Genomic DNA, 27,077 nt, shown 5'->3' with positions numbered 1-27,077 from the left:
CTCCTCCAGAAGCATGTGAAGTATGTCTGGACGTCTGAATGTGACATCGCTTTCAACACCCTCAAAGAGAAGCTAGTCACAGCTCCAGTTCTGACTCCTCCTGATGAATCCAAACCATTCGAGGTTTTCTGTGATGCCTCCCTGCAAGGTCTCGGTGCTGTGTTAATGCAAGAGAAAAAAGTTGTGGCCTATACCTCTCGCCAGTTGAAGCCCAACGAAAAGAACTACCCCACTCATGACCTCAAGTTGGCGGCAGTTGTCCATGCTCTGTTAACATGGAGACATCTCTTGTTGGGAAGGAAAGTGGACATCTTCACTGATCATAAGAGTCTCAAGTACATCTTCTCTCAGCCCAACCTCAATATCAGGCACACTCGTTGGGTCGAAATGATTCAAGAGTATAATCCGAGTATTGAATATACTCCAGGCAAGGCCAATGTCATTGCAGACGCTTTGAGCAGGAAGGCTTACTGCAACAGTTTAATTCTCAAACCCTTCGAACCGGATCTTTGTGAAGCTTTCCGCAAACTTAATCTCCAAGTTATTCATCAAGGATTTCTTGCCAACCTCCAAGTCTCTCCTACTTTGGAAGATCAAATTCGTGAGGCACAACTTCTTGATGCAATGGTGAAGAAGGTGAATATTGGGATTGCCAAGAGTCAACCCAAGTACAAGTGCTATCGCCTTGGTGACAAAGATACTCTATTCTTCGAGGATCAAATTGTTGTTCCTAAGGGTGATCTTCGTAAAGTCATTATGAACGAGGCTCACAATTCACTCCTATCTATTCATCCTGGAAGTACAAAGATGTACCATGACCTCAAGCAGTCGTATTGGTGGACTCGAATGAAGCGCGAGATTGCTCAGTTCGTGAATGAATGTGATGTCTGCAGAACTGTGAAAGTAGAACACCAATGGCCAGCTGGTCTCCTCCAACCTCTTGCTATTCCAGAATGGAAGTTTGACCATATTGAGATGGACTTCGTGACTAGATTTCCCAAGTCCAAGCGTGGAAATGATGCTATCTTTGTTGTCATCGACAAGCTTACAAAAGTGGCTCATTTTCTTCCTATCAAAGAATCTATCATAGCAGCTCAGTTGGCAGAGCTATATACCTCCAGGATTGTCTCTTTGCATGGCATTCCGCAGTTGATATCTTCAGATCGTGGAAGCATCTTTACCTCTAAGTTCTGGGACTCCTTTCAGAAGGCCATGGGCACCAACATTCGCTTCAGCACAGCCTTCCATCCTCAAACTAGTGGACAAGTCGAGCGAGTTAATCAAATCCTTGAAGATATGCTTAGGGCTTGTGTCATTTCCTTCGGTATGAAGTGGGAAGATTGTCTTCCATATGCCGAGTTCTCCTACAACAACATTTTCCAAGCGAGTTCGGGCAAGGCCCCATTCGAGATTCTCTATGGCAGAAAGTGTCATACTCCTCTTAATTGGTGAGAGACTAGTGAACGCCAACTTCTTGGCAATGACTTAATCACAGAAGCTGACGAAATGTGCAGAGTCATCCGCGAAAATCTCAAAGTCGCGCAATCGCATCAGAAGAGTTACTATGATAGCAAACATCATGACTTGGCTTTTGAGATCGGAGACCATGTCTACCTCCGCGTCTCTCCAATGAAAGGTACTCCTCGCTTCAGTATCAAAGGGAAGCTTGCCCCTAGATATGTGGGTCCTTTCAAGATCATTGGCAAAAGAGGCGATCTCGCCTATCAACTTGAGCTTCCGTCCAACTTTGCAAATGTGCATGACGTGTTTCACGTGTCCCAGCTTTGCAAGTGCTTCAAGACGCCTGAACGCACCATCAACTTCGAAGAGATTGATCTCCAAGAAGACATGTCTTATCATGAGCATCCCGTTGCTATTCTTGAAGAAACCGAGCGCAAGACTCGCAACAAGTCTATCAAATTCCTGAAAGTGAAGTGGTCACACCATTCCGACCGAGAAGCCACCTGGGAACGCGAGGACCGCCTTCGTTCCGAATATTCGGAGTTCTTTCAGTCCTAGATCTCGGGATGAGATCCTTTCGTAGTGGTGGAGTGTTGTAACACCCCGGATGTAATTTGCCATATTTGTATTCCAACTCTTGCCATTTTCGGCTCTAAGTTATGAGATTCCCTCGTGGTTGGGTTTTGTCTTCGTTTTGCATTTTGCTCATGTCATGCATAGCTTATCATGTCATCATGTGCATTGCATTTGCATACATGTTCGTCTCATGCATCCGAGCATTTTCCCCGTTGTCCGTTTTGCAATCCGGCACTCCTACGTCCTCCGGTGCCCCTTTTTGTCTTTTTTCGTGAGCGGGTGTTAAACTTTCTTGGAATGGACCGAGATTTGCCAAGCGGCCTTGGTACACCACTGGTAGACCGCTTGTCAAGTTTCGTGCCATTTGGAGTCCGTTTGATACTCCAACGGTTAACCGGGGAACCATAAAGGCCTCGTGTGTGTTGCAGCCCAACACCCCTTCAAAGTGCCCCAATAACCCATCCAAACCCCTCCATCCTCTCGGCCGTTCGATCACGATCGTGTGGCCGAAAACCGCTCTCCATTTGGACACTCCCACCTCCTTCTATGTATAAATAGGTGTCCCCTCCTCCATTTTCACGGACGAAACCCTAAAATTCACCCTCTCCGCCGCCGAACCTGTCCGCCGGCGCCGGACATGTCCACCGCCGACACCCGCAGCCAACAGGGGCTTGCCATGTGTCCCGCCGGTTCCACCCTGCACCGCCGGCCCGCCAGGCCCGCGCCCGACCCCCGCGGGCCCGTGCACCGCCGCCTGCGCGTCTCCTCCGCCGCCCGGCTACTTCCCGCGCCGCCACCCTCCACCCGACCGGCGTGCGCCACCTCGCTGGCGCGCCACCGCATCTCCGGTCGACCACGTTGCCGCCGCCTCGCCGCCTCCACCGACGTCCGCCGCCTCGCCGCCCTTCTTCCTCCCCGCGGTGACAAACTCCGGATCCGGCGACCCCTCCATCTCCGGCCACCTACCGCACCTACTCCGACAAACTCCGGCCGATTCCGGTGATCCTCGGTTCGCGCGCCAGATCCAGATCCAGTCAAACCTAGGTTGACCCCATTTTTCCCCTAAGTCCCTAACATTTTTAGCCCATGTTCATTGCATCATAACTTCGCATCCGTAGCTTTGTTTTGTGCATTTCATATATCAAAATGTTCATCTGGATGTGATCTTCATTTTGTTCCATTATGCCATGCTTGTTTGAGTCCATCTAGATGCCCAAATTGTTGATTCAAGAGTACTATAAAATGTTAGTTCCTGTTTCTTAGCAGAGTATGAGCATTTGTCATTTTTGCTACATTTATTGTGTGCTGCATATGGGCATGAGCTCTACATGTGTTTTGGGCTATGCCATGCCATCTTTACAAGGGTGTATGCCATGTATTTTTGTGATCAATGTGGTGACTAGCACAAGCATGCAAAGTAGCTCTCGTAATATTGCTGATTTCAGAGACTTGGAATTTCACTAAGTTTTTGCTCTGCTGTTATTTTTATGCCATGTATTCATATTGCTACAGTGAGATTCATGCTTCTTTTGAGTATGTTCAGCAAGGATGATTTTGACATATGGTCATGATCTATCCATCCATGCTCTTGTTTGCGATTATGAAGTGCCCTAGCATGACTCAATCTTGCTCTGCTTTTACTATAAAATGTTCCTGACAGATTGTTTACGTGTTAATTAATTTTGCCAAGGTTGTTCTAGTTGAACCATGCATGCTATGAGATTATTCTTGCTTTGGTTAGCTTCATAATCATGTCTTCTTGCTGGTAGTATGCTTAGTTTGTCATGAAATTCCTTGTGTTGAGTGAATCTAGCTCGCAAAGAGGCCTTCATAATTCTGTTTTTGCCATGTCCAGTTTTCTGCTAAGTCTGAATCTGTTAACGAAACTTGCTATGTTTACATGGGGCCAACATATCTTCTTATCCTTTTTGGTTTATGGTCAGTAAGGGACTTTTGTTCTATGCTTTGAGTAGATTCATGCCATTCCTTGTATTGATATGTTCTGTTCCTATAGCATGTTGTTATCTTCCTCTAAACATTGCTTCCTGATATTAATTCCTAACATGTTAATATTTTCACTAAGTCTGTGATGCTGATATCTTTTGCACTTTTGCCATGCTTGTTTGAACCTGCTCTTGTGTGATTTAGCGGTAGTACCGCTCCCCTGGAGCCGCACTACCGCTGCCCACCAGGCTAGTGCCGCCCCTTTGCGGTAGTAGGAGCGGATGCAATTTTTTACATCCGCACCTACCACGGTAGTACCATTTTCGCCGAGCGGTAGTACCGCGCTATGCAGTCAGGCAGTAGTACCGCCCCTCGGTAGTACTACTGTGTCGGGTTTTTGCTACTTCCGTTTCTTTGCGGAAGTAGGCACATAAGTTTCCCTTCTCCCCTGGCTGGGATTTTTGCCTCGCGGTAGTACCGCATGGAGGGCGCGGTAGTACCGCGCGTGCGGAAGTACCGCCCCCAGCTCCTGTGCGTCTGTTTATCGGTTCTGTGCTGGGGTTGCGGCAGTACCGTGGGTCGGTACGGTAGTACCGCACAGCCGTGCGGTAGTACCGCTTGGTTGCAAGCAGTAGTACTGCGCGGCCTTGCGGTAGTACCACTGGCCAGGCGCGGTAGTACCGCTGGCCGCGGGCTGGTTGGTGGGTAACGGTTGGATCTTTTCCACACACTATATAAGGGGTCCCCTTCTTCCCCGTTGACTCACCTCTTCCACTACTAAACTCCATTATTGCTCCAAGCTCCATTTTCGCCCGATCTCACTCCCTAGCCAACCAAACTTGTTGATTTGCTCGGGAGTGGTTGAGAAGGCCCCGATCTACACTTCCACCAAGAGATATTTGATTCCCCCACTAATCCCTTGTGGATCTTGTTACTCTTGGGTGTTTGAGCATCCTAGACGGTTGAGGTCACCGTGAAGCCATAGTCCATTGTGGTGAAGCTTCGTGGTGTCGTTGCGAGCCTCCAATTGAGTTGTGTAGATTGCCCCAACCTCGTTTGTAAAGGTTCGGTCACCGCCTCCAAGGGCACCAATAGTGGAATCACGGCATCTCGCATTGTGTGAGGGCGTGAGGAGATTACGGTGGCCCTAGTGGCTTCTTGGGGAGCATTGTGCCTCCACACCGCTCCAACGGAGACGTACTTCCTCTCAAAGGGATGGAATTTCGGCAACACATCCTCGTCTCCACCGTCTCCACTCTTGGTTATCTCGTGCCTTAATTGTGGAAGCTTATTTGTTTCATATATCTTGCTTGCTTGTGTTCCTATCCGTGTTGCATCATATAGGTTGCTCACCTAGTTGCATATCTAGACAACCTACTTTGATGCAAAGTTTAAATTGCTAAAGAAAAGCTAAAAAATGTTAGTTGCCTATTCACCCCCCCCCTCTAGTTAACCATATCGATCCTTTCAGCTTGCCATTTGCAAACCATGCATCCGATTCCGGTGATCTTTATATCGATTTCGACCGAAAGCAACTCATCTTTCTAGCAGCACACTTGGTTTCCCAAGTTAAGGCCTAGTTCAATATTTCCTTTTCGAAGCATGCATATGCATTGCATATCACATCCCGCATATCATGCCATGTTTTGCATTATGTTGCTTGTGCATTGCACCGTGATTGATTGTTGGTCCTTTGCTTGTGTTCTTGCTTTGGGTAGAGCCGGGAGACGAGTACGTGATCGAGGAACCCGTTGAGTACGCTTACGAGGATCAAGCTTACGTCAACTCGGAGAACTTTGTAGGCAAGATGACCATACCCCCGAAATCACTTCTATCTTTGCTTGCTAGTTGATCGTTCTACTGTTATGCTGTGATACCTACCACATGCTTTATCATGACTCCCATATTGCCATGTCAAGCCTCTAACCCACCTTTCCCAGCAAACCGTTGTTTGGCTATGTTATCGCTTTGCTCAGCCCCTCTTATAGCGTTACTAGTTGCAGGTGAAGATGGAGTTTGTTCCTTGTTGGAACATGTTTATTGTTGGGATATCATTATTATATCTTATTTACTTTAATGCACCTATATACTTGATAAAGTGTGGAAGGCTCGGCCTCATGCCTGGAGTTTTGTTCCACTCTTACCGCCCTAGTTTCCGTCATACCGGTGTTATGTTCCTTGATTTTGCGTTCCCTACGCGGTTGGGTGTTATGGGACCCCCTTGACAGTTCACCTTGAATAAAACTCTTCCAGCAAGGCCCAACCTTCGTTTTACCATTTGTCACCTAAGCCTTTTTCCCTTGGGTTTCGCAGACTCAAGGGTCATCTTTATTTTAACCCCCCCCCCTCGGGCCAGTGCTTCTCTAAGTGTTGGTCCAACCTGAGCGATGTCTGGCGGCCCCTGGGCAACCAGGGTCTATGCCAACCCGACGTCTGGCTCATCCGGTGTGCCCTGAGAACGAGATATGTGCAGCTCCTATCGGGATTTGTCGGCACATTCGGGCGGCTTTGCTGGTCTTGTTTTAGCATTGTCGAGATGTCTTGTAACCGGGATTCCGAGTCTGACCGGGTCTTCCTGGGAGAAGGAATATTCTTCGTTGCCCGTGAGAGCTCGTGATGGGTTAAGTTGGGACACCCCTGCAGGGTTTTGAACTTTCGAAAGCCGTGCCCGCGGTTATGGGCAGATGGAAATTTGTTAATATCCGGTTGTAGAAAACTTGTCACTTAACTTAATTAAAATGAATTAATCGCGTGTGTAGCCATGATGGTCTATTTTCGGCGGAGTCCGGGAAGAGAACACGGTCTCGTGTTATGCTTGAACGTAAGTAGTTTCAGGATCACTTCTTGATCTTTGTAGCTTCTCGACCGTGTTTTGCTTCTCTTCTCGCTCTCATTTGCGTAAGTTAGCCACCATATATGCTAGTGTTTGCTGCAGCTCCACCTCACTACCTTTCCTACCCATAAGCTTAAATAGTCTTGATCGCGAGGGTGTGAGATTGCTGAGTCCCCGTGACTCACAGTTTACTTCCAAAACCAAATGCAGGTGCCGATGATGCCAGTGCAGGGGACGCGACCGAACTCAAGTGGGAGTTCGACGAGGATTCGGGACGTTATTACGTTTCCTTTCCGGACGATCAGTAGTGGAGCCCAGTTGGGACGATCGGGGATCTATGCATTTGGGGTTGTCTTTATTTTGGTTCCGTAGTCGGATCTTGATTTTATTCTAGATGATGTAATGCTATATTTATGTATTGTGTGGAGTGACGATTGTAAGCCAACTCTTTATCTCCTTCTCATTCAGTACATGGGATGTCTAAAGATTACCCCTCTTACGACATGCCTACTATGCGGTTATGCCTCTAAGTCATGCTCCGACATGTGAAAGATATAACCGCATCGTGGGTGTTACAAAAAGGCACAGGCAAGGAATAATTTTGGGTGAGCCAGAGTTGTCAAATGCGGAAGTGACAGCAATCCAGACGCAAAGCCCACCGCTTGCTTCCGGTTTGCGGGAAAAAGAACATCCGGACCGCGCGGTCCGCCCTCAAACCGCCTCTATCCGTCTTGACCGCACTGTCCAGACGAATAGGGGCGGTTTGAGAGTCACCATTGGAGATGCCCTTACTATGTTTCTCAAAAAACAAAGAACATCTATCTACTAGTATTATCCTCGCAAGGCAAAAAGAAAAAATATACTCCCTTCGACCGGAATTAAATGACGAAACCTCTATACAATATAAAATATCTACTATTCACACAGAAATCTGTATCCAAATTCAGCCCATGAGTCGCTAAACAAAAAGGACAAACATACCGGTTTCCACCGAATATCGGTATCCGTATGATATTCTCCCATTTTTAAGCCTGAGCGCATAGCTTGGATAAGGCACATAGTACTATGCTCGATTGTTTGCGAGTCGTTTCCAAATCCCGCGACAATGACAACTCTGCACCTATGTATGTACTGGACCGCTACTGCCCTTGTATGGAATTCCACTACAGTGTATATAAATTAAAATGCACTGCACTCTGTGCTTCAGAGTGCCACTAGTTCGATTCAGCAGCTGCAAATAGTTGCTTCCATTTCTCCTGGTCGCTCCCAGGTCCTTCGCCCTGCGCCACATCATTTGCCATATCAGTCATTCGACAAAAAAAGGCATATCAGTCGGAAGAAGAGGAAATTTCAATTGGTAAGTAGGAAAATAAACAACGATTCATTTCGAGCAAGGTCTGACGTGTAACGCTAGTTGGCTAACAAAATTCACGCCATGAGTCCAACTGAATAGCAGGATAAAAATAAATAGACAATGCAAGCAAAGGTTTAAAGCACAAGTTAACATCACGTCTGAAGCATGCATGAGTACCTTCACCGAACTAATCTCGTATATTTTTCCTTGGGTAGATTCAATATCCAAAGCTTGGATACATGCTTCTGCCACCACCAATCTGCTCGCTTCTCCCACAAGCTTGTCACCTAATAAGATAAGACAATCCTTTCGAAATAAGATAATGACCAAGTGTTACGAGCGTAAAAGAGCTTAGTAAGAGCAGTAGTTCATCATCAAATGGAGAGGGACCTTGGCCTATCTCAACTGCTCGTCTTTCTCCAGCTGTAGCCTTAACAAGTGTGTTCAGGTCATAGGAAGTGTAGGGCCCATCTGTTAATCTCCCCGGCCTGCAACCAGCTAGTATCATATCAGAAAAAGAACATGTCCATGAATGAGCCCATGGATTATTCCTTGTATGTACATAATAATTAACCTGATGATCGTGAAAGGTATGCCTGAATTGCGGACAAAGTCCTCTGCCATCTTCTTGTATTTAAGCACACCAAAGAGGTTCATAATACTGCAAATGCGTACTAGTATGAGGTAAGGATAAACAGATTTATATTGTACTCCCTCAATTCACTATTATAAGATGTTTTAGATATTTCAATATAGACTGCATATGAACTGAAATGAGTGAACAAACACGCCAAAACTTGTCTACATACATCTGATTTAGAAAAATGTTAGAACATCTTATAATAGTGAACGGATGGAGTGCATGATAGAGAAACCGGTGTAAAGCTAAACCAGAACTAAATATCCAAGTAAAATGCACAGAGACTTAAATTGAAAAAACAAGCATGCATGTCTTACACTAAAACATACACTGGCTAACAGTAACAGAAAGTAATTACTAAAGTAAATTTTGCATCTATAAACAGGTTGTGGCACTTTAGGAAAATGTCTAATTTCAGGATATCACAAGAAATATAAAAAACTTTTGTTTCGAGGCAATTGATGGAAGAATATACTACTGACCTAACCCTAATTACTCAAAAGTAGATGAAAGTAAACGACAATTTTCTTCTCTTCTTTATTGAGAGGGGTCGGACACTTTATATAACAGACAAGCCTTGGCCAACAAGCCGGTAAATCTATTTAAACTCCAATACAATCTCTAAACTGAGTGGACTCTTTCCTAACAGAGATGCTTAATCAACCAGGAAACTAATTAAGGGATAAGACTCCACGTTTGATGGGCTGGTCCACATAACAATTGATGACAAGTTGAAGCAGCACACGGTTGTGGAGGAACAACTCCACCTTGCTGCTACAAAGTGTACAGCACTAGTGTTAAAGGAACTACTTCAACATGATGCGCTAGATATCGCTCTAGAGGTGAATATAGGCCAATTTAGCAGCAGAAGTTCAGTCCAAAACTCCTAGAGCACAAGATCTAGTCCAAGATCTTTGATAAGAACACCAAGTTTTATTATAGATAGTGGGGTACATAGCCAGGTTACAAACTAGAGGAGGGGACCTCTATTTATAGGCTTTGTGAAGCCTTCACAACTCAACTTCTAGTTATACCTAAAACATTCTAGAAAACATTACTCCCTCCGATCCATATTACTTGTCGCTAAAACAGATGTATCTAGACGTATTTCAGTTCTAGATACATCCATTTGAGCGACAATTAATATGGATCGCAGGGAGTACTTAAAATTTAGCATTCTACTCAGAGCTAGAAGACTAGAAAACAGTGGCTAAAGCTAAGAAAACAAGCAAATATTAGGCTGGAGTAGAAAGTACTCCCTCCGGTCCTTTTTAGTCTGCATATAAGTTTTATCCGAAGTCAAATATCTCTAATTTGACCAAACTTATAGAAAAAAGTATCAACATTCAAAATGCTAAATCACCATTATTAGATTCATTACAAAATGTAGTTTCATAGTATATATATTTGATATTGTAGATGTTGATATTTTTTAATATAAATTTGGTCAAGCTTTGCAAAGTTTGACTTGACACAAATCTAATATGCGGAGTAAAAAGGACCGGAGGGAGTATCTGGAAGTAGTCAAATGGGTTTGACTTCTGATTTTCTTTTTCTTTTCCCTCTCTCTATTGTTCCTCATCACAAGTTCCACAACTTAGACATAGTAATATGTATCAATTGTACAATGCCATAGTTCTTCATCAGAGTTATAAAGTATACCTCCATGGTATTTCATTATATTTTGTAACACCAATCGATGACACCAAAACCAGTCTCTTGACCGTCTGTGGCATGGCACTCACAAAATTTCGGACGCCATCCCAATCTAGACACGTTAAATAGCATGTCATCAGTAATAAGTGATAGAACATTGTATCCACACCCATGAGTTCATAACTAGTGCTATACATGAGCTAAAGATGGATCTGGCCCTATCAATTTACAACAATTGAATAAACACTTCTGGGCCACGAATGGCAAGTGATGTGCCATAAGCATGTTCATGATTAAAAAAATTGCATAATAAGCTCTGAAAATGAATGTTGAGATTTCAATTTTCTTACAATTTATTACTCATCAGCATTCTGCAACTGTCACAATTCGATATTTATTTTCTCCACAGCGGAAGACTTTTTTTTTTTGAACCGGGCTAACCCCCTTTCCATTGCATAACAACGGAAATACATCAGTTCCAGAACCATTACAGGGAACGGGAGAGATTTATAGGCTCCCAGGATTATCCTTGCCCCAAATCTTTGGATTGCCATACGGTAAACGGATAATCAATTTCAGTAGACCTAAGTTAAGTGCAGAATCTTGGGCAGTACGTACCGACACGTTCAGGAGTGTTATCCCCATCCCAGCGTTTTGATGGAAATGCTGTAGTCCCAGTAGTACATACCACATGTGTAACTCCCTATGAAAATAGACCCTATATTTTGATTTATTCAATTATGCATACATAGATGGTCGAAGAATTATGCATGGATTCAGCTTCAAAATAAATAAGTAGAAGAGAGCAACCTCAAACATTTCTGGATTCAAACTGTCAACATTTCTCGTGTCCGCTTCACAAACCTGTAAAAAAGGAGACTCGTATAAGGAAGTCACAGTTTGGAGAAAATAGAATGCTGAAGCTGTTGATGTAAGATTACCTGCAAAACACTCTCATCCTGCTTGCCAAATAAGAACGCTGCCTTTTCAGGGTTTCTTAGGAGCAGCCTTGTCTTAATTTTCCTGCTCAGCAAAGATGCTACCAGCAATTGACCTACAAGGATCCTACACGATCAATATCTAGCCCAAATTCGTCAAGTAACTGTGAAAACTGTAACTGCAGGATAGTAATATACTCCCTCCATTCTTAAATATTTGTCTTTCTAGAGATTTCAACAAGTGACTACATGCGGAGCAAAATGAGTGAATCTACACTCTAAAATATGTCTATGTACATCCGTATGTGGTAACCATTTGAGATCTCTAAAAAGACAAATATTTAGGAACGGAGGGAGTATATCAGACTGACATGAGATGCAAAGCAGAAAGGAGTATACCTATAGAATACTAGCATGTTTAGATCGCTTGCACAAAACTCCTGATGGCAAACAAAAATTGTAGGGAAGAGAAAGAAATCGCAGCTGGTTACAGGTGAATTTCGGGTGAAACAGACGCACAAAACAACTGACAGTTATTAGGCGGGCTGCCACGCCATTTTGTGTCGAAGTTGACCTTTCGAGGACACACCCAACAATCTTGTTCCTCTCACAAACTAAAAATAGTTTATACAATACAGAAAAAGAGAGGCAGGCTTCAGTAATTTCTTAATCGAATTATGAGCTGACACCCGTCGCTACGAACTCATCCGTGGATACCAACAATGTACGGAGGTTTTCTCGAGAAAAGAATATAAGCAATTAAGAGCAGCGAAGAGGAGCTGATCTCCTACCTACGCCGCCGGTTCCGCCGACGACGAGGACCAGCCTCGAGGAGGCATCGGCCTTTTCCTGCTGCGCGGTCCTGGGCTCCACTGCCGCCGCGAGCCGCCACCCACCTCGACCCGACGCGGCAAGTCTCGAGGACAAGGGAAGCGAGCAAGACCGCAGCACCGCTGTGCCGCCTGGCTGCGCGAAGATGGGCGGCTGGCCGTGTTTGGAGGTTAGGTGGCGCGACGATGAGACCGCGAGCGCCGGGCTGAGGTGAGCCGTCGCCATTGTTGGAGATGGCCGCGAGGGACCAGGGGAGGGGGGCTCTGGAAACTTTTGAGGCGAGAGCGAGAGGGGAGATAACGGGGAGCTTGGCGGCGAGGGGGAGTGGTCCGGGACGTGCGGCGCGGCTCAACCACAGCCAACCCGGATTGACGAGCGGCGCGTGTCATCTATACTTCTATATACTACTATTAAACAAGCAAACATGTTCCCCTGGCGAACGAAAACTCTGCCATCCTAATCCCACGTTCGCACAGCTACAAGAAAAACAAAAGTAACGACAAACCGGAAAGATCCGCAATCACGCCCGTGCCCTTCGTCCAACCTTCCCCAAACCTCGCGTTCTTCCTCTCCCCATCGAGCGCCGCCGCCCCCGTCGCGTCTACGATCTCTCCCACAGGCACGACTCGCTGCCCTCCCCTGGTCGCTGCAACTCGCACCTCACCTCAATCGCCACCAGCCTCCCCCTCCACTACATCGCCTCGACCTCCAACGCCCGATGCTCGCCCTCCACTAGATCGGCGCTGCCCGATGTGTGGGATGCGAGAGTCCGGCTGCAGCTGCGTGGCCACGACACGGCTCGCACGGCGCGTATGCAGCAGCTCGCAAACAGCAGCGGCTCGACAGGAGCGGCGATGGGCTGCAGGGCTGCGGCGATGGCGGTCGTCCGGCATATGGAGCGGCTCTAACAGGCAGGCTGCTGAGCGCGAGTAGGGCTTGGCAGAGCGCATAAGTCCAGCGCATCATGGCCGGGCCAGCGGGGCAACGATGTACGATGTACGCGGAGGTGGTGGTTCATCGATGTGCGTACGTATCCTTACAAGATCAACGGGATAGGATGCTGTGGTAACTTCATTGATGCAAATCTAAATTTTCAAAACACGTCAACAAAAATTGTGTGATACAGCATGATGTTCTTCCTGTTCTACAGGTTCATTCTAATGATTCTTATTTGCGTTCGGTAACAGGATTGTTCTCTCCAGCTGTTCGATTTGCACATGCGACAATCGAAGTGTGCCTATGTTTGGCCGGCCCTGGCTGCCAGGTTCACAGATATACAGGTCGAATTCTTCGTTCTTTATTATAGACCGTTTCATGTGCTTTGACTCGTGTCTGGGTCGGCGCATCTATTATTTTCGGTCGCAAATGTGCGCTAGCTCATGCCTCTCTTGGGTGATATAATTTTGTTGGGGTTTCTCATAAACTGCAGTGCATGTGTTATGCAGATGAACAAAAACCATTCAGGTTCTGCATCCACCCATCAGGTTCTCTATTATACTGCAGGAGGAAATCCTTTCTTAATTCTTATTGACCCTTCAAGCGGGAGGCTTTTAGAGGCAGCTTTCGTGCTTTTCCTTTCCGCTGGAACTGCATGCAGAGTCTGAGTTCATGGAGTGCCTTTGGCCTTTAGAAAGAAGAAGAATAAATGTTTCGCCGTTGATCTTTCTTATGTTCCTAGGTGCATTGTTTTAGGTTATGCCCTCATATGCAGAGATGGAAAATCACACATTTTGCATCCAGCTTTCAATGGGAATAAATTGAATTTTGTTTCGAAGCTTGCCGATGAATCAAGAATATATCTTCGAAAGCTGCTTGTTTGTTGCAAGAAAAAAGAGATCTGATTTAAGCATCATTGTACTTCAAAACCTACACAGTATTTATTTCTGCATTCATTTGAAGATGAGAATATACTGAGTTCAATTTCGAGTGTCGATCCATTGTTTTTCTGCAGGTAAGTATTATTTTTTATTTCCTAAAAAGGATTTGAATATCATTTGATCTGTTATTGATTGAGGATCAGCATCTTGTACAGTATGATTTTATTGTTTCTCCTTTTTTTAGCTCAGTCCTAAAATGTACACTATGATTTTATGGAGTGCATTATGCCAATGGATTACTGCATTTTTATGTTAGTTTTTAGACTATTTGAATGTAAGGACTCTACAGAATCTCTTTGACAATCTACTGCAAATCATTTCCTGCACAGAAAATTCAGTACATGCTTCTATGAATATCTGCAATACAAGATTTGTTCTTATATGTTGGCCTGCCGATGGGTATTGGCAGCCTTGCATGCATGTTTTTAAAATACTTAATCCAAGCGCCACTTCTGTAGTAAATAAGCTGAACTTTTATTTAAATAACTAAATGTTGGTTTGCCGAAGTTTTCTTGTGACTGAATTATGGAACTTCCATTGTGCAGTTTTTACATATGGTCATGCAGTCATTTTGGCTATTTATGTAACAATACATCGTCCAGTTTGCAAGACGTTCTGTCTATAGGTTCTTCTGTACTTATCTTGTGTTTAACAGGTTTGACTGTTGTTCCTCTACTATACAACTTCATCTTTTAGTATCGACCAATACTTCATAGTCAGTACATGGTTCTTCAATACTGTGGTAACAATTGAGGGGAATATTATGATTCTCTAGGCTTTATGTTATCTTACCATACTATCCAATAAAAATGATTCTCTTCTTCAATACCTGTCTAACCACCTCTGATATGTTATTTGTTGGCTAGCCTGTACTCTTTTCACAGAGAGGTGTCGAGTTGTGATGCAAGGTTTTGCCATGTTGATTAAAAGATATCGACATCGAAGACTATATACTCGGATCGCATGGCATGTTTAGGAACCATGGCTCTACTACTACTACACATCCACTTGCCATTGTAGTCATCAACTGAAATTTAGTCAAAATCGATAATTGTAAGTTGAAAATTTCTTTTTGGCGGGCTAAAAGGACAGAAGTTTTGAGTGGGAAGAGATTGTTGTTATTTAAGGCCAATTATTGTTGTTGAGTCACTTCCTCTTTCTCTTCCTGGTATGCGGTTATCCATATAATAGCTGGTATTGAAAATGCAACTACCTAACCCAAGCTCAGCAAGCATTAACTAATTTTTGTCTTCATAGTTCACTTTTAATCTTCATATTGCAGTATTTATTCAATTATTTAATTTAATGGTCACATTGCAGTATTCCTTGGAACTCTAGCCTAACTTGTAGGTGAGTTAGGAATCTATTTCTAATTTCTGGGATGTCCGCTAAGCAACCAAACTTATGCTCGGAGTGACATTCTTGTTGGCCTTCTATTTGAAGAAGCTCGCCATGTACACCACAGGTCAGAGTGGTTGTTCCCGTACTCCATAGAGATGTGATACTCAATGGCGTTGGTTGAGACGATGACGACGGCAAAATAGAAAGATGATTATGAGAAGTTCGACTTGTAAGAGAATAATCATATTACTAACAATAGATGTAGATCTTGAGTAGATTGAAACATTAAATAGTGATTGTAACTGAGTACTTGAACATGTTATTCAAGATTCATAGAATAAAAAGGGTACTAATGGTTTGAAACATGAATGCAATACCTTTTCTTTGGTGAAAAATCAACCTTTTGTATACAACAATTCATTTTAAATATTTCTTGCTGTTATTAGATTATTCTTTTGCATACAAACTTTAACATATAATTGTCATATTAGTCTAGACGTGCGTTTCACGTGCACACTTACTAGTTCGTCCGGAAAAAATCCATTTTAAACCTGAAACTCGTAGGAATTTGGCGAAACAAATTCCAACATTTTATTTAGGGAAATGTTTAAAATCATCCGGTTGATTTTCAACTCACGTAAACCTCCTCTCCAACACGACACGTGACCTGCGGGGTTCATCCACCGCTTCATCCCCAACCTTATCCTCTCCCCTCCCCTCGCATCTCTTCAGTCGCTTTTTCTTTTCCTCATCTCTCTCACCGGCCCTCGCCATAGAACTCAGCACCGCAGCTGCAGCCATGACAACAGCCATCGCTGCTGCAGGCCAAAGGATGGCATGCGGCCATGACAGCAACCACCACACCGCGATCCCCTCTCATCCCCACGCACGCTCGTTGGAGCATCTCGTCGCTGCCTCCGCCGCCGGCCGCCGCCTCGTGCTTCGTCGCAGCACCCCGTCGTCGCCGTGCTGCTATGGAGCGCCGCCATGCTGCGTCGCCGCCTCCGCCGTCGCCTCGTGCTTCGTCGCGGCACCTCGTCGTCGTCGTGTTGCTATGGAGCGCCGCTGTGCTGCGTCGCAGCCTCGCCGCCACATCGTGCTTTCGTCGCAGCACCTCGTTGTCGTCGTCATGTTGCTATGGAGCGCCGTCGTGCTGCGTCGCAACCTCCACCGCCGCATCGTGCTTCGTCGCAGCTCTCCGTCGTCGTCGTGCTGCTATGGAGCACTGTCGTGCCGATGGTCGTGTTGCAATGAAGCTTCACCGGCGGCCATCTGGTGGAGCGATGGACCCGCCGCGCCGGGTGCGCCGCTGCACTGGAACATCGCCGGCGGTCGTAGGGTGCTGCGATGGAGCACCGCCATGCCAGCTTTGGCGCTACAGTGAAGCATCGCCGGTGGTCGTCGGGTGCTGCGATGGAGCAGCGCCACACCGGTGTTGGCGCTGCAGCGAAGCGTTGCCGGTGGTGGAGCATGGCTGCGCTGCCGGTGAGGTGGTGGCGTACTGGCATGGTGCGACTCCTCCTGTGGCGCTGCTTCCAACGACGACACGCTTTGGTTGCTCGCGTGTGGCTGCGATGACAGCAGGGACGAGCCCGCGAGAGGGCGTTGACTGAATCCAACGAGTTACCAGCGTTGTAGCTGACGGGCCAGGACCCGACTGATTTCTCTGGAAAATAAGTTGGTTGATCCGTAGCAGGCGCCACTTTTATTTATCAGTAAGCGCAGCATTGTCAAAGCAGAAGGGGATTGGGGTTTAGGGACCTACACAGTTTAATTTTGCTATGTTAGCAAAACAGTGTTGGCGATTTTTCCAGAATCCGGACTCTTTATGTGCTCGGGTCCTTAGCGCTAAATATTATCCAGATGAAAATTTGATGAAGACTGGTTCAAAAAGGGGTCGTTCTATATATGGTAAAGTACCGTGGCAGGCATACAGACGTTCCAGCGAGGATGTATATGAAGAGTTGGTTCCGGGTCTCAAATTAATATCTGACGTAACCCATGAATTCCAACTAATGCAACACGGAAGATAATCATACCAAGAGGAATGAATACAACCCTTTAACGGTGGCGGTATGGGCGCCTCCTCGCTGCATCCACCTGTCTTTTACTGTGCGAATAGAGAAGAAAAAAAAGGTGTTACCTGAGTCGTCCCCTCCACCCCGATGCCCCCCATCTCTCTCACTTCTCTCTCTCCCGTTCCCTTTTTTCGCCGCCGCCTTCGTCGGCCGGTTCCGGCGAACGCTGGCGGTCTCCGCCGTCGTGGTGGCTACCAATCTCTTCCTCTCCTCGCGCTCTATATGATCCACCGCATCGATTCATCGATCCCATCCTCATGTGGTTGCCCGCATCGGATTTACCCGTCTAGGGTTTCGGTGCGGTCGACCTCCTCATCGCCGGCGATGCTCCGGCGCCTTGGTCCGGTCGTCTTTGTCTTCTGCCGTGCTCTCTCGTGCTGCTCTGCTTCCTAACGGCGCTCCCGTGCCTCAGATGCACGCCAGGGCGGCACGGTGAGCAGGTGGGAGGAGAAGGCGGCGGCGATTTCGATCTATTATTCTGCGTTGACACGGGAGGCGGTAGAGCGGTCTGGACGAGATTCCTGGTGCCGGTTTCCTCACCATGCTGAGGCCACCTGCATCGAGCAATGGTTGATGCCAAGGTGATCTTCTTCCCCCTCTGCTCCTGACTCTCTCTCCTTGTCATTGAATTTATTACAATATAGAGTTTCTGAAGATTAATGCTGGCAGTTTTGTATAGCGAGAAATAAATCCCAGTGTACCTGTAGGCTGTAAAGCCAAGCCATTTGTTGAGCTTCTCCTCGTACTGCTGCTATCTTGCTACTTTATTTTGTGCTTGTTGCTAGCTCGTGCTACTGTCACTGCTGTATAGATGCCAATATATGCGTAGTCGTGAGTCACTCCTGCTGAACTTCCACAAGCTCAGGTGTCAAATGAAATGCGTATGAGATGCAGAGCGTCGAATAGATAGTGATCTTTGACGACATTGGTGGAATCTAGAGCAGTTAGCATCCAGGGAGTTAGTGTTGTATTTACAGCAGCTTCCCTTCCAGTTGGATTGCATATTTGGCTGATCCTGCGGTGCAGAACGTTGTAGACAATTGGTTATGTTGAAGATTGTCTCTCCTATTTACAGTGAAGAGATGTTGTGCGGGGAAATTTCCACAGTAGTTCAACTCCAATGCTCAACATGTCGAACCCTCTGCAAATTATTACTTGCTGGACCGTGGACATTTATTTCAGTTCCTATGTGAACCAAAATACATGTAGGATAGTCTGTGGGGGCAGGAGAGAGTGATGTTTTTAATTTCTACTCCTTCCAGAACTCGAGTGTTGCTACTTGACATCTAATCTACCAGTTTTTATTGTCTAAGGAAGATGATATATGTCTAAGTATTTATTTCCTGCGCTGTGTTGATCTTCTATGGTTTACTATTTCGTTGTTTTGAACATGGGTATAAAGATGCACTAATGCATGCCCAGGCTTTAAGGACCTGTTCGGGTTCTCTCCGCTCCACAACTACGGCTCCCGGAGCGGAGGGAGGGGCAGCACAAATCAGGGAGTGGCTCAAACTGAGGTCCTCGTCTCCTCTACAGCTCGGAGCGGAGTTTTGAGATTGGAGAGGTTGCGAACAGGCTCTAAGAATGGACTGCAGCTCTGACCCAAGCAGCGTGAAGCTCCTGAGTCGCATATAGCAGATCTCAAGAGAGGTTTCACTGAAATTTCAGCATTCTTCTCCAGTATAGCTTCAGTATTTTCTTTCGTCTTAGTGCAAAATTGCGTAATACGTAATTTCCATTGCTTGTTGAGGTCGGAAGAAGCATTGAGTTTGATTGTTTGTGTTGCACAGATAATGAGCGTTTAAGAAGGTTGCACACGGAAACCTTATTCAAATTCACCAACCAGGTAGGTTGCTACATGAAGGTTGATAAATTTCTAATTCTAAAATGATGGCTCAACTAAATTAGTTTTCATCTCAAATGTTAACTTCTGGATGTAGATGAAATTAGTTCAGTTGATGATCTTGGCTTCAATTTGTATGCTGTCCTTTACACCTAGGAGATTGAATTGATGGGAGGACTATAATTTCTTTTGTTTTGACACCTAGGACTCCAATGTACTATTTTTCTCATAGGAACAGCTTAAACAAGTGCTCTAGAGCTTGTGAATTTGGATGCCTTCCGTTCTATATTAATTTCTAAATTGTACAAATTGATCTAATTTTATTCTTGATTAGAGCTTGAAATCTGATAAGAGATTACATTTAATGGCAAATGGTAGGTTTATATGCAATTTAATTCATGTGTGTCTCGGACTATTTCTGATTTGCTATTATTCAGCTGGAAATTTCACACAGAATCCTGAAATTTGAAGGAAGAATTAGGAAAGCAAATATAATATTGTTATCAATGGAAGAGGTGGTTAAATGTATCACAAGCTTCTGCTGACCCATAAAATCAACATAACAAGTGTTTATTTGAAACAGGAGCATAAAGGGACATCAAATAACTTAAGCATGACTATGAAATGAACTGAAACTCCCTGGAGAGCAAGCTCCGGTAAAGAAAAGCCTTTCAATCGATTTGACATATTGGTGTAGGGAGAAGCAGGAGTTTTGGATAAAATTATACTGTCGATTATTTTTTAAAATTGATAAAGCTAATTTTAAAATTGATAAAGCTAACTTTCACTACACCAGCTGCACTCTTGTCCAGCAAGGCACCGATGAAGGATTCTGTTTTTGGGAGACCTGATTATGGGGCCAACACGGTCATGCAAATTTTTTTGGCAGCAGAAGGTAATCTAATATCAGGAAGGGGCATCTCACAATACTGCAGCTATTAAAAAGAATCCAAAACAGAGGCGTCTAGGAGAACGAGGTTAGTGCCTATGCGTTGGATGTAGGTTTCCAATTATATGCTCTATTTTGGAATGTAGTTTCTTATAACCATGAACTCAATACTCATATACTTTTATCAAAAGCATTACCCTTAGAGTTGGATGTAATTTTAACCAATGTTTGTTTTCTTGTGGTGGATGTAGCTTTGTTGCTGTTCATCTCCCAGGATGGTTATTGCCAATTACCAGGTCTGTTATGCTGTATTTTTTTTTGTGTTCTAATGCAAATTATCCGACTCTATGTGTCCTTTGAGATAGTTTTTCTTGAATATGTTGATCGGAGGTGTGTTTTCTGCAGATAATATTCATTGCCTGCCATTAGCTTTGTTTTTGGTATTTTCTGCAGAACCATGTCAAGCACAATAAACTGAGGTCCTTTCATACTACATGCCTTCTATTTCATTTCTGCATATTTGAGAGAGGTGGGCGACTCTGCCTGAGCTGCATGCTATATGGCTGGAAGCCAGAGCTCGGGCCCGACGCCTCCGCTCGCCGTTTCCCACGCCTCCGGCGCCCCTGGTGATTTCCGTGTGGATCAGGTCTTCAGGTGATCCCTTCTTTGTGAATGCATGTAGCGGTGGTTGTAGGTGTCGTGTTTGCCCATATCTGGCGTTCTAACCCCGCCTCTGTGGCAGGGTGCCAATATTTTCGGACGTAGTTGGGCCAGCAAGCTCAGATCTGAAGGAGAGAATTGACATGGGTAGCCGACGAGAGGGCAAGATTCGTACGTGGCGGTGAATTTAGATGGCGGCGGCACCAGTGCGGACGATGCCAATAGCAAGGACAGCGAGCCGGCGTAGTCCGAATAGTGTGGAGTGAATTGAAGCCGGATCCGCAAGCATCCGAGTGGATTAAAGCGGTACTACACAAATTGATACACTCTGGTTTCGTTAATGTTGCAGTTCTTCGATGAGAACGGAGGCAATTTCTCTGTTATAAAATGGACCACCGTCTGATTACAGAACATACTGACATCTGGGAATAAGTTTTTAGATGTTCGATACAGAAGAATACTAAGCCGTCAGCTGAATTGTTGTGTGGTGCCGTGGTGTTTGCATAAGTAGCGTTATATATTTTTTAGTTTAGACATGTGCATCTGTGGTGCTAACCTTCAGTTCATTCCGATGTTATACTTGTGCTTCAATGAGTTCATGCTGATGCTTGAGATGACAAAGCTTTTCTGTGTTTCCTGCAGGGGGGTGGAGGTGATGCGATCTACTCGGGAATAAGTGAATGATATCATTATGATGCCAAATTAGTCCGCAAATACTGCTGCTTCTAGAATCTGAATGTACCCGCTATGCATGTTGCAGGCAATGAACTATTTTACAAGATAAAATATCAGGAAGGGGCATCTCATAATACTGCAGCTATTAAAAAGAATCCAAATGAGCCCGCGGTAAGGATTTGGTTTACAGTGGTTATACTTTATATATCATCTCAAGGCAACTTTAGCTCATTGGTTAAATTTGATTCTCGGTTCAATTGGTTAAATTTGGTTCTCCCTTCAAGTTAGATGAGCCTCTCATTAATATAAATTCAGTCGTAGAACATTATCATTTATAAGTTTTCTTTTTTGTTATACATTGTTAACTGTAAGATATCCTGATTACTGTACTGTTTTACTTTGATGAGTCACCATCGTCGTCCAGAGACAGGTCGGCAAGGGAGGCTATGAGGAATTGGGTACATCCAAACTTCCCCTGTGATATCTTTATTTTATTCCTCAGTTTAAGGTAGTGAAGCCTCAGTTAATCTTCAAGTTGCTATGTTCTTGTTTGTTGGTATGCGTTTGCAAACTGAAAATATTCTGTTTTTTTTTTCTGGTCTCTGTTAGTGGAATATATTTTCTTGCAAACTGAATTGGTTTTCTTGAACATGTCTTCGTATTTTTGTGTATGTCTTGAGCACTATTCATTGGATATACTTTGTTGCTTCCAGCCCATGGATAAGAATATTTCAGTCGCTGAAGAGATTGTTGAACATATGACATTGATGCAAATCTCTGGCCACCTACAAGTGAAACTGCTTGAAGACCAAGTTCGAATATGTATGAGCGCAGTGAAGTTCGGCATGCAAGTCTATTCGCAGTCTCGCACCCTAATGTAATCAGTCAAGTAGTGACGGGAAGGCGCCGCCGACCAGGATGTGGAGGAAGATGGGGTTGAGACGGGTTGGTGAAGGTGTTGTGGCTGGTCGTTGGCCAAGCAGCCGCCTCTCCCTCGTCTTTGACATCGTGAAGAATGATGTTGAAATGGATGCGTGCTGCAGGAGCAGCAGAGGCGTCGTGTGAGCCTTGGGTTCTTCATCAATTCGTTCGTGCGTTCCCTTGGTCGCATGCGCGCCTCAGGTACAACTTGCCTCTCGTCTCTCCTCCCTGTTATGGATCCAACATGAGGATAAATTGTTGGGGCAGTAGGTAATATCAGGATTTTTTATTGTTGTTGCTTCTATTTACGTTTATGTTCATGGTTGTTGGTGTATGGCGTTCACCTTTTACCTGGATACCAGACCAAATAAGATCTCAATTCAGTTTCTTTATTTCGATGTTCATCTCGTGTATCATGAAAAAACTTCACCACTAAAGAGAGCAGAGCTATTATCTTGACAATAGAAGCTAGATAAATTAATCCATGAGCATTTTCATGCATATTATTTAATATATTTTCATTCATCAATTCGTTCGTGCGTTCCCTTGGTCGCATGCGCGCCTCAGGTACAACTTGCCTCTCGTCTCTCCTCCCTGTTATGGATCCAACATGAGGATAAATTGTTGGGGCAGTAGGTAATATCAGGATTTTTTATTGTTGTTGCTTCTATTTACGTTTATGTTCATGGTTGTTGGTGTATGGCGTTCACCTTTTACCTGGATGCCAGACCAAATAAGATCTCAATTCAGTTTCTTTATTTCGATGTTCATCTCGTGTATCATGAAAAAACTTCACCACTAAAGAGAGCAGAGCTATTATCTTGACAATAGAAGCTAGATAAATTAATCCATGAGCATTTTCATGCATATTATTTAATATATTTTTAGTTGTGCTAATTTAATAACAGTACTATTTATAGTGCTGATTTGGAGATATGTGCAATGCACTTTCAGCAATCAACAGTTCACCTACCTGTGTATTGTATGCATTAACTAGATTAATTAATGACGAAGGAAGGATTTATTCAAGTCAAGTTACTAAATATTTATGATGGTATCTTTTTCCCTGAACTTCTTATCCAGGATCAGCTCGGAGTTGAATACTTAACTGGTTCAGGAAAGCTTCAAATACAATAGTGGCAAACATCTCCATTGATGCTACAAAGCATCTCGATGATTTTGAAGCGAGTCTTCATGTTAATTACATTACTTTTTGTATCATGCCCTATTGATCGAAAAGTTACTTAGCCCTAATCATCCATGCTTAATAATGAGGATCGTTTTGGGATTTTGTTTAGCTTTCCAACACTTCCATAGTTTATTAGTACAGAGCTAGATCACACGTAATGAAGTCATTTTACTTGGCTTTCTAGCAACGGGTCAGCAAGTGGGTCATGATGAACCAAATTATGTTCTCTCTCTTGCATATAGATGCTCACGATTATACTGATCTGATCAATTGTAGGTTCCATAGGAACACTGAACTTGATTTTGTTGCCTCCTCGTAGCAGGGCCAGGGAAGCAGTGTCAAGTGGATCCTGGAAGAGCACTGGTGTGGGATCCGCTGCTGCCAGGTATGCTTTTCTTCCTTCCCGTCCTCTCGATCCACTTCCTCTCTTTGTTTCTGAATTTTGCCCTCAAATTGTGAGGTGAGGCTCAAAAAATACAGTGGTTACCGACGGCGGCGACGACCACGAAGATTGTCCCAGCATCTGGAACAGTGGATGCATTGAGATCGAGATGACGATTAGCCACTCCATCCACGATCACTGTTTTCCCCCTTTCTTTTTGTGGAGATGATTTCACTACTCTTTATCAATGCTGTAATAACCAAGGTGCATGTGTGACTCGTTCAATCAATTGTGTAATGAACCCTGCTTAATATGCCTATGATGCAATACCACTACATAGTTTAAAAAGAATGTGTGACTCGTTCAATCAAGTGTGTAATGAACCCTGCTTAATATGCCTATGATGCAATACCACTACATAGTTTAAAAAGAAAAGTGGAAGGGGAGCCTCCCACCTGGCACCGCCAAGCTTCCTCTCAAGCGGCGGCACCAGGTGGCGCCCCAACTGCTAGTATATTGTCAAAAGTGGAGGATCTCATTGATCCATACACCGGCAGCTGGGATGAGGAACTTCTTCGTGACTGTTTCTCGCCAGTGGATGTGCAAAGGATATTGCAAATTCCTCTTCATACTCAGTTCACCGAAGACTTTGTTGCATGGAATTTTACACGGTCAGAGACGTTTTCTGTTTGTTCTGCCTATTACAGGGAGTTATATCATCAATTTGGGTCGCGCCTCATGAGGCCTGATGGACAGGGTAATACTCAGATAAATGGTATTTAGAAAGAAGCATGGAAACTAAAAGTCCTGGGTAAGGTTAAGCACTTCACATGAAAAGTCCTCCACGGGGTGCTACCATGCCTTGGTGTGTTGGTAATGTGACACATCACACATCCCTATTCTGGCCCAGTGTCCCCGGTGCACTATTGGAGAAGAAAATATTCAACATACTCTCTTTGGATGCCAGGGTGTTAGAGAAGTGTGGGGGCACTTAGGCCTGTTGGACACAGTTCAGAAAGCCATATCTGAGGACAGGTCTGGGTCAATTACTATGGAAATCCTTCTGAAAAATACATCGATAATAGAGGGACTTCCGGTAGCTGAATTGACCTCGGTTGCTGCGTGGTTCCTCTGGTGGCAGAGGCGCCAAATCACGAAAGGCCTTGGGATCCAAAACTCGGAGAAACAGCCTTGTCAATTAGGGTCCTGGCAACAAATTACTTGACTTTATTTCTCACCATCTTGTAAACGACATGACAGTCATTTGAGAAATAAAGTGTGATTATGCTCAAAAAAAAGCGCAGCATTATCCTGGCTACCATGACTGAAACAAACTCCGGCACGTCCTCACCCCAAACGAACCCCAACTTAAAATCCGGTCGATTGCACCCTGAACTATGCCCACTTCAATCATTTTTGTTTTTTTAAAGCGCACGTCGGGCTCAAACACAAGACCTCTTGATGTTGATCGACGCAACTAACCACCAGGGACAAGCCATCCGGCGGGACCCAGCCACCTAGGTTCGAATCCTGGTGGTCCATGAATTTTTAATTGCGGGAAGAAATAATCGAACGTGTCTAAATTTATTTTATAAAAAGAAATAAGCCCATGCTAAGACGACCTCTAACTTTTGGCGTAGTGGTCTGCGTGAGCGTGAGGTTTTGTCGCGACCCAGGTTCGATTCTCGGGCGTGGCGGGGTTTATTTTGTGGAAAATAATGTTAGATTTTTTTTGCAAACAAGGGCTTTTGCTTGATTACATATAAAGCAAGGTTTGTTTTGCTAAAGAACACAGACGAATGCCCATTGACTGGTTCAAATGATGCCAGGGTTAGATTTAGACCGGGATTGCATAGTCCAGGATGCAATCGACCGGGATTTCGACATGAGGGTTCATTTCGCCGAACCTCTACAAGTTTAGGGTTTAAAATTGACTTTTTCCCCGTTGTCGCCAACTCGTGCCATCAGTCAGACGTGTGGATGTGGTACGTCTCCACGTAGTCACATTTGAATCGTCCAACGGACTTTGATCAGTAAAAGAGGTCTTCACCGCGTCGATTTCTATTGATGAGATTAATAACTTTGTCGGTTTAAAAAAACTCTGTTAAATTATGATTCAAATTCTAGTACTCCATATCTAAATAAATCTAAGACAAGTAATATGGATCGGAGAGAGTATCATCTTGGACACGGCACCGTGTCATGCTAGAGCAGTATGGTGCGTCGCGTTAACGTCGACACACACGGATACAACTCGTTTACTTTTATTTTAAGAACTCTTAGAGCATCCATAGCGAATCCGGTATACCCCGTCCCGCAAAAATCGGTTTACATGATACCACAAAATGTTTTCCCGTATTTTTACAGTATGATTTTTGTTACGGCAGAACAGATTCCGCAAAGATATTTCATGGTACCGACAAAATTGCACAAACCTCCCTGAAAACGCTCGCTAAATTACAATTGGGTTCGTTTCGGCCGCTTCCACCGCGAGAATCTCGCCAGGGTGGACAGAGGAGGAGCGCGCGTCTTCTCGGTGGCGGTGCCGCCATGGAGCAGGACAAGGACCATGCTCGGGAGGCGTGCCCGGGGGGTAGGACGCACCCCCGGGATTGTTGCTTCCCCGTGCACTTTCGTGATCGTTTATTTTTATTTTATATATATTCTGGAGTGAACAAAAAGTACTTTATGGAACTTTTGGAATCGGTTTACTTACCGTACCACGTACCTACTCCTTTTCAGGGTTCTGGAGCATTCTAGAAGGTCTCTTCTATGTGCTCCTTCGGTGTCATTACTTCAATAATATTAGTCTCAACATTAATGAGCGTACCTGAGATATAGTGTTTAATTCTTTGCCCATTAACCACTCTCGGATTGGTGTCGTCGGTGTTGTTGATCTTGATAACTCTGGAGCGATCAACTTCTTTGACGATATATATGTGGTCCTTCCCATTTAGAGGGAAGTTTTCCTACAAAGAATATGAAATGA

The 27,077-nt window shown here is 44.6% G+C and overlaps 1 protein-coding gene and 1 non-coding gene across 51 annotated transcripts; one reads left to right on the top strand and one right to left on the bottom strand.

Annotated features, from left to right (window-relative positions):
• Nucleotides 1-7,692: 7,692 nt before the first annotated feature.
• LOC123086408 (sanguinarine reductase) lies at nucleotides 7,693-12,604 on the bottom strand. The gene is made up of 9 exons (XM_044508174.1): nucleotides 12,194-12,604; nucleotides 11,406-11,518; nucleotides 11,275-11,328; nucleotides 11,083-11,167; nucleotides 10,471-10,576; nucleotides 8,743-8,829; nucleotides 8,559-8,656; nucleotides 8,346-8,455; nucleotides 7,693-8,094 (listed from the first exon to the last, which is right to left on the bottom strand). The coding sequence occupies exons 1-9, from the start codon at nucleotides 12,456-12,458 to the stop codon at nucleotides 8,029-8,031; spliced, it is 984 nt and encodes a 327-aa protein (XP_044364109.1). The 5' UTR covers nucleotides 12,459-12,604; the 3' UTR covers nucleotides 7,693-8,028.
• Nucleotides 12,605-12,695: 91 nt separating this feature from the next.
• Nucleotides 12,696-24,455, top strand: LOC123086409 (uncharacterized). 50 transcript variants are annotated; one of them, XR_006440824.1, is made up of 13 exons: nucleotides 12,696-13,255; nucleotides 13,421-13,513; nucleotides 13,679-18,110; nucleotides 18,952-19,179; nucleotides 19,320-19,375; nucleotides 19,956-20,028; nucleotides 20,169-20,349; nucleotides 20,513-20,557; nucleotides 20,715-20,915; nucleotides 21,004-21,227; nucleotides 21,564-21,767; nucleotides 22,004-22,104; nucleotides 22,310-24,455. It is a non-coding gene; the product is annotated as an uncharacterized protein (transcript). The 50 variants fall into 50 exon arrangements; XR_006440823.1 differs by having other exon boundaries at nucleotides 12,696-13,259; XR_006440821.1 differs by having other exon boundaries at nucleotides 12,696-13,298.
• The last annotated feature ends 2,622 nt before the right edge of the window (nucleotides 24,456-27,077 follow it).

The sequence above is a fragment of the Triticum aestivum genome, chromosome 4A (assembly GCF_018294505.1).
Source record: "Triticum aestivum cultivar Chinese Spring chromosome 4A, IWGSC CS RefSeq v2.1, whole genome shotgun sequence".
Classification (NCBI taxonomy): domain Eukaryota; kingdom Viridiplantae; phylum Streptophyta; class Magnoliopsida; order Poales; family Poaceae; genus Triticum; species Triticum aestivum.
This window is presented reverse-complemented; position numbering and strand designations above follow the sequence as displayed.